The sequence below is a fragment of the Cryptomeria japonica genome, chromosome 3 (assembly GCF_030272615.1).
Source record: "Cryptomeria japonica chromosome 3, Sugi_1.0, whole genome shotgun sequence".
In the NCBI taxonomy this organism is placed as follows: domain Eukaryota; kingdom Viridiplantae; phylum Streptophyta; class Pinopsida; order Cupressales; family Cupressaceae; genus Cryptomeria; species Cryptomeria japonica.
Window position 1 is genome coordinate 377,336,383 of NC_081407.1, and position 11,025 is coordinate 377,347,407.

At 36.7% G+C, this 11,025-nt stretch overlaps 1 protein-coding gene across 1 annotated transcript; it reads right to left on the minus strand.

The window, feature by feature from the left end:
* Positions 1-8,669: 8,669 nt before the first annotated feature.
* Positions 8,670-9,368, minus strand: LOC131080059 (uncharacterized). Its single transcript, XM_058018153.2, has one exon. The coding sequence runs from the start codon at positions 9,366-9,368 to the stop codon at positions 8,670-8,672; it is 699 nt and encodes a 232-aa protein (XP_057874136.2).
* Positions 9,369-11,025: the final 1,657 nt, after the last annotated feature.

Sequence of the window (11,025 nt, forward strand, 5' to 3'; positions counted from 1 at the left end):
ATCAATTTTTTCTCTGTTTTGTTTCTGCCTAAGGAGGTTAAAGAAGATTTTGGAGCCTTTATCTCCAAATTGGAGCCAGTGGTTGCGAGCTCTAATGAAGGCTCCCCTGATTTTGACCTGCTGGTGCTTTCTAAGGATATCTCTGGGTTTAGAAACATGCTTGGCCAAGGTAGGGGAGGAGGGGTTATTCTGAATATCCTACTCTAGGGAATGGAGGCGATGGGTGAGAGTTTTTTTCATGGCTCTAGAGTCCTTGGCTTTCTTTTGGCCAATGGTTTGGAGTACTTTCTGCCAGGAGATGACATTCCTTGTCCACCTGAGAGTGCAGGATTGGGGAGGCTGAGGCTGAAGGTTGAAGAACCTAACTACCTTAAGGGCACCTAGAACATCTTGGTCTTTGAGGAGGGAGGTGTTGAGAATAAATTTCTTGCTACAAGGGCTGCTGATGGGGATAGCATTTCTAGTGTTAATGACCGCAAGGATAGGGAAATGGTCAGAAAGGGTAACTAGACGGACAATAACTGCACTCCCCAAGTGGTTAGAGGAGAAGGAGAAGAAGTCATTGTTAACATAAAATCTATCTAGTCTGGAATAAATACGATTGGGACCTTGTTGAAAGTTGCACCAAGTGTACCATAGGTTAGAAGAAGCAGTTTTAGTGCCCTCGAGGGGGTCAAATAACTGGAGTTTTTGTTTAAGTTTGTCCCAGTGAGGTTTTTCTGCATTTTTCCATTCAAAAGGAAGTCCCCCAGCCTTGTCATCTTGATGCTCAGTCATATTGAAATCTCCAGCCACTATCCAACGGATACTTGGGAGGGAAGTTAGCCAGATCCAAAGGGACACTCTTTCCTTATAGTCATTAGGTGCATATATAGAGTAAACACCAAAGCTGGAACCCCAAATATCTAGGGTAGCCCAGGCTGCTCTGTTGCATGGGGAGATCCCTTTATCCCTAATGTTGCTTGCCCACTTAGGGGAGATAAGAACACCAGCTCCTCCCTTTCCTTTCAGGTGGTTGGTGCAGATTTTGATTGCATCTCTCCAGATAAAGTTAAGTGAGCTGTCAAGATGGAAACCAACGGATTTAAGTTCTTGCAGCATCAAGAAATCTATGTTCTTGTCATGGCTCAGAGAACTTTTGATGACAAACTTCCTATCAGGTGACTCAAGGCCTCTAATATTCTAAGAGATGTATTTCATTACAGAGGAAGGTTAAGAGGTTCAACTAGGGAGACCGCAAGGATCTCCAGATTTCTTTTTATTCTTGGAGCCCATAGGCCTACCTTTCTTTTTAGTCAAGGAGGTTCCTTTCATAAGGTCGTCCTCATCTTCACTAACTTCAGATGGTTCATTCCTAGTAGCTGCAATTCATCCTATGTCAGACCCAAACATCTGGGAGTCTGGAAAGCCAAGGAGCACTGTGCTAGACCTAATTTCTTCAAGACCCTTATTGGCATAGGTTACTTAAATAACATGATTATCTTCTAACTCTCTGAGCATAGAGGCAGTCAAAGCGTTGGTGATGTTAACTTCAAGGGTAAGCCCTGCAGGTGATGAGGAGTCTGAATTCTTGGGGGTTTTAGATCTGATCATCACACATGCAGGGTTATCACTGGTGCTAGCAACATCAGCACTTTGACTAGGCTTCGCAAGCTTTTTAACCATTTTTTTTTACAACAGAGTTTGCTAGGGTTCGAGCAAGAGCAGGTGAGCTATAACTTGAAGGGATGGGGTAATCGCAGATGCCCGTTCCTTGGCTGATAGTTGGGATATTAGGATGGTTTTGATTTGGGGCATTCAGGTTGCTAATTTTCCTCCTACGCTTCCTAGAAGTGACCAACTGAAAACAGTCAGAGGGTGATTCTGAAGGACCAATTGCTGGGTTAGAGGTCGGACCGAGTTGGTCTGAGATAAGGGGCGTGTGATCAACGTGCATGGGCTTTAATTCTGAAGAATTGGTGGTGGGAATAGAAGCTTCTTCATTAGAAGGGAGAGGGGTGGATGAGTGTTGAAAAATCTTGGTTCTAGGGTTTGTGGAAGCATCAGTTGAGTTAATGTTGGGTTTATGATTTCTGCGATTAATGATTGGGTAATTTTTCCGAAGATACCCTCCTTTTTTGCAAAGAAAGCATGCATTTAATCCTCCAAGCACTTCAATAGGGTAGACAAAGGTTTCTTCATTGACATTTAGGGTTAAAGATAATGGGATATCAATCCCAGGCTTAATCAACACAAGCATTCTGGCATCCAGGTTAGGGACGATGCGGGTCGTTTCATCAATGCGGATCATTTTTCCAAAAGGTTCCATTAACTGTGGAAGAAAACACTAGAGGAAGGGGGGGACATCCTTGAGGATGACCTACCTAGGGGAGGACAGTGCGAGAACCTCATCACCGATCGCCTCTGGAGACCAAGCTAGGGCATGGAAGGAAGTATTTCCCACTGTCCAGTATTGACGCTTTAGTGCCTCCCTTTGAGCCTCGTGAGAATTGAATAAAATAAGGTAGAGACCCTTTTGAATTTGTCTGCAAAATGATATTTTAAGCCGTAATTTTAAATTCTAGAGGTTATGAAACCAGTCGTCTAAAAATTTCCTAGGTGGACATTTCTCAACATCAACACATGCAAAGAAAATGGTCGTATTACTTAACCTAGTCTTTCCCGAGGCAATTTCATTCAACATTTCGAAATTGGGCGAAATGCAGAAGGAGCCTGAGATAGTGCTAGGGCACTTACCTTCCTCACCAGATTGTTCTTTGCCAGGAGCCTTAGAAAATCGCGCGTTAGGGTTGACTCCATTTGCAAGCAGGGAGACGGTTTCGGCAAAAGATTTTTTTGGCGGAGATTTAGCTTGATCTGCAGACTTAGGGCCATTAATGGCACTTCCATCTGACTCTAGTTCCATAGGAAGCCAAAGGTTAAGCCGCACGAGCGACTAGGTAGGTGGGGGGAGTTGCGAATTAAATGAAGTGCAGAATTAAATTTGCAAATAGAAGGAAAGAAAAAATGGGAAAACAGAGTAGTGGATAGGAATTTCAAACCTAGGTGGAGGAGAATTAACCCCTCCATAGAGATGTCGAGGTGTCCACGTCACCATGGTTGCCTCGACCAACTCGCAGATAGGTTTGCAGACCTCAATCTCCCTGCAAGTTTTAACTTTTTCAATACTTCCCTGGTGAGCGAGCTCTGGCTGTGCTAAGACAGGGATTGACAGCATGCTGTGTCTTTGAGTGAATGCCACAAGGAATCAACCACTGGTGCAAACCCTGGCCCTCATGATGAGCAACTCTGCATAAACCCTAACCTCTCGGTGTTTGGCTCTGTAAAAACCCTCTAAAGATCTAGTTTTTGTTCATAATATCAGTTCCTTTTCAGTTATGTTTCTCTTGGAATATACCGCAAATCCCTGCAAAAGACCAACCAAGATGCTTCTCTCAAACTGTCTAGAGTGCACATATTTTTCAGGCCTCTTTTTGGTATGAAAAGGTTGCCCTGCAAATTTCGAGCACTTTGTTCATCCCCTTTTTCTGCTAGCAACTCTTTATGATTTTGCGAGGCAGATTACTGTTCGACCTAGCTGCGCGGGTATCAATCCAAGTGAAATGGTAGCAATTTGTTTAAAGAGGGGGCATCATATCCATTTGAAGTAGTTGTGCATCATCATCTCCATCTTCAACCGCTTAACAGAGCAGTGCAGAGCAGGACAAAACCCTCGCGCCAAGTTTTCAAATATTTAGATTAAATTTAATCTTTTAATTTCAATTTATTACTAAAAATATTAACTTGCATCTAGTGGAAAATTACAAGATATAAAAGACAAAAACTGTAAAATTAAACCATATTAATAAAAACTCTTCAAAAATTAAAAGTTTCCTCAAAATTTACATTTAGATAGTGGATTTGTTAGAGTAATTGGGTCTTTACTTGATTAATTGAACATTATTTGTTTAATTCTTTAAGTTTCCAATTATCTTTTTACACTTAAGCTAACATTAGGTGCATATAATTAATTATTATGTGCAAACCTAGGGTTTTCCCTTTTTAGGGTTTCTATGATTGGGCAATTTTTCTGAAGATGCGCTTCTTTTTTGTAGAGAAAGCATGCATTTAATCCTCCAAGAATTTCAATAGGGCAGACAAAGGTTTCTTCATTGACTTTTAGGGTTAAAGATGGTGGGATATCAATCCCAGGCTTAATCAACACAAGTATTCTGGCATCCAGGTTAGGGACAATGCGGGTCGTTTCATCAATGCGGATCATTTTTCCAAAAGGTTCCATTAACTGTGGAAGAAAACACTAGAGGCAGGGGGGGACATCCTTGAGGATGACCCACCTAGGGAGGACAGTGTGAGAACCTCATCACCGACCGCCTCTGGAGACCAAGCTAGGGCACGGAAGGTAGTATTGCCCACTGTCCAGTATTGACGCTTTAGTGCCTCCCTTTGAGCCTCGTGAGAATTGAATAAAATAAGGTAGAGACCCTTTTGAATTTGTTTGCAAAATGATATTTTAAGCCCTGATTTTAAATTCTAGAGGTTATGAAACCAGTGGTCTAAAAAATTCCTAGGTGGACATTTCTCAACATCAACACATGCAAAGAAAATGGCCGTATTACTTAACCTAGTCTTTTCTAAGGCAATTTCATTCAACATTTCGAAAATGGGCGAAATGCAGAAGGAACCCGAGATAGTGCTAGGGCACTTACCTTCCTCACCGGATCGTTCTTTGCCAGGAGCCTTAGAAAATCGTGCGTTAGGGTTGACTCCATTTGCAAGCACGGAGATGGTTTCGGCAAAAGATTTTTTTGGCAGAGATTTAGCTTGATCTGCAGACTTAGGGCCATTAATGGCACCGCCATCCGACTTTGGTTCCATAGGAAGCCAAAGGTTAAGCCGCACGAGCGACCAGGTAGGTTGGGGGAGTTGCGAATTCAATGAAGTGCTGAATTAAATTTGTAAACAGAAGGAAAGAAAAAATGGGAAAACAGAGTAGTGGATAGGAATTTCAAACCTGAGTGGAGGAGAATTAACCCCTCCATAGAGATGCCAAGGTGTCCACATCACCACGGTTGCCTCGACCAACTCGCAGACAGGTTTGCAGACCTCAATCTCCCTCCAAGTTTTAACTTTTTCAATACTTTCCTGGTGAGCGAGTTCTGACTGTGCTAAGATGGGGATTGACAGCGTGCTACGTCTTTGATTGAATGCCACAAGGAATCAACCACTGCTGCAAACCCTAGCCCTCGTGATGAGTAGCTCTGCATAAACCCTAACCCCTCGGTGTTTGGCTCTATAAAAACCCTCTAAAGATCCAGTTTTTGTTCATAATATCAGTTCCTTTTCAGTTATGTTTCTCTTAGGGTATACCGCAAATCCCTGCAAAAGACCAACCAAGATACTTCTCTCAAACTATCTGGAGTGCACGTATTTTACACGCTTCTTTTTGGTATGAAAAGGCTGCTCTGCAAATTTTGAGAACTTTGTTCATCCCCTTTTTTTGCTAGCAACTCTTTATGATTCTGCAAGGCAGACTACTGTTCGACATAGCTGTGTGGGTATCGATCCGAGTGAAGTGGCAGCAATCTATTTAAAGAGGGGGCATCGTATCCATTTGAAGTAGTTGTGCATCATCATCTCCATCTTGAACCGCGTAACAGAGCAGTGCAGAGAAGGACAAAACCCTGGCGCCAAGTTTTAAAATATTTAGATTAAATTTAATCTTTTAATTTCAATTTATTATTAAAAATATTAACTTGCATCTAGTGGAAAATTACAAGATATAAAAGACAACAACTGTAAAATTAAACCATATTAATAAAAACTCTTCAAAAATTAAAAGTTTCCTCAAAATTTACATTTAGATAGTGGATTCATCAAACATATTAATAGTTGAATAATGGTCAGTTAAGAAAAAATGATTATATAATACTAACCTAATGACAAGTACTAATAAAAATTTTATAAAAAAAAACATTTTACTTTTTCCCATCTCTTAGTGAAAATAAATAATTTTAGTATTATAATAACAAGGAAAAAATAATATGAAAGACAAGAAAAGACAACATAGAAAGTACTTAGTGAAAATTAATCAAATCTAGTGAATGTTCCATTCCTTTTAATGACACAATTGACAGTTAACCATATTAATTTAAATTAAAAAAAATTATTGAGTTACATTCTAGAAAAAATATGTCTATTGTAGCTGTGTTGAATTTTTAACTATCAAATTTACAACAATACAACCTCTTTTGAAATAATCTAATACTTATTCTTTACATACATAAATTTTATTTTAGTAACCAATTAACCCCAAATCTACATTCATTTGGATAACCTGTTTAACCCCAATTTTTAAATTGGCCTCTTTTGAAATCTCCATTACCTATTCTTTACATACATAGATTATATTTCATAAAAAAATGAATCTTAAATTTGTATTGATTTGGATAACTTGTATTGATAAGAAGAAAATTGTAGAGTTTTATTTTATTTTTATTTTTTTCATATCCTCCATGTTTTACAAATGAGAGAAAATTGGGAATAAAAAATATTTAGAAACTTGTGTTTTTGGAAGATTATGTATTCATGTTAGAATTATAAAATTTTAAATGTTAGTCTGAATATTATATACAATGAAGGGGATTGGTCCTATCCAATAGTTTTGTTATCAAAAAGGAAAATAGGAATATCCAAAACCCTTTGTAACAATTTAAGTTGAGATTTATGGTTCAAACAAATGAATGATTCCTATAATCCCTTTATAAAAGATATAGGGAAGAATTTTAAACTTCTAAATAGTGTCACAAGTGAAAAACATATTCAATGTAATCAAATTGTTCATAATACAAGAAACACGAATTCATAAAAATAACATTAACAAGCGGATGAATAATATTCATAATACCTCTACTAAATATGCCATTGTGTTATCTTAAATTTCTTATTTTAAATTTATTTAATATATTATTAATAATATTATTATATTATATTATATTGTCTTGTTTTAACTTTAGTTTGGTGAAAGTTACAAGATATAAATAGAAAAACAAGAGGGTAATTTGTAAACAATAAAAATGTATCAATGGGAAGTGGGATTATATATAAGTTTTCAAATATTTAGATTAATTTAATTCTTTAAATTTATTTAATTTATTATTAAAAATATTAACTTGCTTTTAATGGAAAATTACAAGATATCAAAGACAAAAAATAGTAAAACATAATCTACTTACAAATTAAATCATATTAGTTTAAATGTAGTGAATGTTCCATTAATTTGTAGATCCTAAATAATTGGTTGAATATTTGTTTGACGGTAAAAAAATTCTTCAAAAATTAAAAGTTGCACTAGCCTATGACAAGTACTAATAAAATTATACAAAAAAATTAAAAATTATTTTTTATTTCCATGGCACTTTCCTACCATTCCCATCCCTTTTTTTTTATGCATATGTTCAATTCACCTTGATCTTTTTCCTTCACTTTGAGGCATCTTGGTTTGATCCTTTGTTAGCACATAACATTTCACTATGGGTAGCATTTTCAAAAGTAAACTCCACAAAGAGTAATATAAGGATAGTTTTCAATATGAAGAGAAAGTGTTTAAGAAATTTAAAACATTAATATTATAATTGATAGATTTATAGTGTCTTTTCATATTTTATTTATAATATGAAATTAATTATAATAAATATAAATTTCAAATATATTATTAAGACAATTATTAAGCAAGATTAAATATTTAGAATTTAGAATTTATTTAAAAAATATTAAAATAATACAAATAAAGATTTCACTTACAAAAATCCTTTATATATATATATATATATATAATTTCATACATTATCTAAAAGAAAATGTATAAGAAAAAATAAATTACATAAAAATTTCAATTTCAATTTCATATCTATTTAAAAGAAAAACCCACACATTGAACAAATCATATAAGAGTACACATACTACAACCATAATCCCTCCCTCTCTAGCATATATCACGATAATAATGATATCCCTTACTCTCTCAATTTTCCTAAGAACTGATAATGATTTAGCTTCGGTTCGAATGACATCATCATCGGTTCCCTTTCAAAGAAATGAATTTTACAGGGAGGAAGGCGTTGCCAAAACCCTTCCTTCAGATTATATGCAAACACCTCGCCACCGAATAAACTGCTGAAGCACAGGTAATCTCCCACACAAGCACACTTCCGATACCACAAATCATTACGGAGGTATTGAGGGAGCGACTGTGGAGGCATTCTTGCAAACTCTTTCCAATTCCAAACCAACTTATCTTCCTCGTCCTGAGCCAACTCCCAGATAACAATACTCGTCTTGTTTGGCTCAATTCCGCCAAGTGATGGGTGATTTCTTCCAAGCCTCGGTTTGTTGTGTGGAATGGATGCGTCAGTTCCAACAAGTGGTGGCAGACTTCTGCCAATAGATGCGTGAATTCCACCAAGCCATGGGTTCATTGGGCCAAGCATCATATTGTTCATGTGTGTTGAGGATGCAGGAATCCCGCCAAGAGCCCGATTGTTGTGTGATGTGGACGCATGGATTCCGCCGTACAATGGATGAATCCCACCATGCAATGGATGAATCCCGCCAAGCGCTGGGTGTGTTCCCCCAAGCGAAGAAACGTTGGGTGGAATCGATCGCTCAATCATTTAAAGCAACTGCTCATACCGCTCGTCAAAGATCCCCACCACAAGAATAGACGAGCCATATGAAACCATAGAGAAAACATTCGCATGCAGATCTTCAACATTTCGGGGTAATGGAGCTACTGTAACAGGGTTGATAAAACCCTCATCTTGGATTTTGAAACCGATGATAGTCGTAGGCGACGCTCCCTTCCAGAAAAGAACGCCATTACACTCAACCATTTCATGACAGGATATTCTAGATCTAGTTTCCCATGCCAACTGACACTTAATCCTCCATGCATCTTCAACATAGTCGTAAATTTGGAAGTTAAATTTTGGAGAATTCGAGCAAACTACCAAATAAGGCTTTTTGTTTTCTCCCTCCACAATATGGACGAATTTCTCAGTCAAATCTATTTCTATCTCTGCATAAGATCTATCAAGGGGATTGCAAACAAATAATTGACTGGAAGATTTTCGAAATAACAGTAATCCCTGCCCTATGCTAAGCATAGATAAATCTCTTATATACTCTCTCTCAGGATTTGGGAGAATAAAGAGAGGGAGAGTCATCCATTTTTGTGCAGAGAAGCAGTAGACCATGCAGCACCAATTTCTATATTCATCTTGACCACAGATAAGAAGCCATGGATTTCGGATGAACAGCGAAGACAGAAAACTTTGTGAAGACAAAATAAAATTCCATTCCTTACAAACCATGCGAGAGCTCCAGATTGATTGAAATATCCCCTTGTCCTGTGTATCCTTCAACTGTTGTAATCGATTTTCGCTCCATTCTTTTCAGCTCCCAAACTTCCGACCACTTAATGGCTTTGTATTTACAATTCAATAAACCCTGAATTAAGTATATATTTGTTTCATCTTCACTCATTCCCTGTTATATGCGTTTCAGATTGAGTGCGTTATTGAAATAAGAGCAGCCGACATGAAAAAAAATAAAAACTATAAAATAAAATAAATAAGATAAAAATATGCCTTTCAGATGGAGTACCCTATTCCGATTAGAGGAGCCGAGGTGGGGTAAGCTATCTTCAATGTATTGGGGGTAGAGATCTATTATTGAAGAATGATCTTATTAATAATAAAAAATTGAAACATTCAATTATTGAACTTGTTTGTATTATAGATATGTTTATTTAAATATGTTCAGAAATGTTATAGATAAGAAATATTATAGATATCAATTTAATTTTTATTTCAAATTTTTATTTTATTTTGAAATTGTCTTATTTACTAGATACATAATCACATCAATTTTATGTGATACTTATTTTGATACTTAATTAATAGATCTTATTTTTGGTAATTTTTATTGTTGAATTAAAGAAAAATATATATAAACACAACAACCATTTATTTCATTTATATAAATATCAATCTTAGTCTACGACTATAAAGTAGATAATTTTAGTCTATACAAGAATTCGAAAAATTAATATCAATCTTTCTTGTTTAAAAAAAAAATTGAACTTAAAATTGCCTCAAAAGTAGCCAGCGTCTTTAAAATAATTTGATCACTAAATTTCAAGGAATATTCTTAAACAAGTCATTGTTTATCATTTGATCACATTTATTAATTGATCTAAATTAATAATTTTGGGTAAACAATACTCTTAAACATTATTCAATTGAATAGTGAAAACACAATTTTGCCTTGTAAGAGTAAAATAAATATCTAACACATTGACATAGACAAGATGTATTATGTAAGATGGAGTAGATAAGGACCATTAGGGTATTGAGGCAATAGCTCTATAGGGGATGATTTAAATGATGGAGGAGAGGGAATATGTGATAATGGTTGGGTATTTCATGCAACTTGTTGCCTCTTGTACAATGGGTTTATTGTCCAGAAGTGGATCTTCTTGGTTTTCTACTTTCACCCTTGCTTTTGGGTTTTGTGGCCGCATATTTTGTGGTTGCCCCTATCTTGAATCTCATTTACTCAAACCCTTTTTTTCCTTTGTCTATGACCAAAGGATTCCCTTCATTAGTTCACTAGGTGAACCATTAGTGGGGGTGGAATTCCTCTTCTACGCTTTGCTCCACTTTGGGGGGTTGGTGGGTGTTGCACCATTATTGGTGGCCTTTCCCGCTTTGCTATTTTTTTGTGTTATTGTCGGCTAAGGCTTTGTTGTTACCTTTGGCTATATGTCCCTTCACTTCCCCCCATGTTTTTATCTTCTTCAAATGGTGCTTTTGTGGCTTATGTATTTCTCTTGGCCTTGTAGTGTTAGTGTGGTGATCTTGCATCTATTGATGATTTTCATGTGCTCCTCTGGGGTTGGATCGGTGATGGGAGAGTTGTGGTTGGTGGTGACCCCTTCTTTTTGGTCACCTTTTTACATTCTTTGTG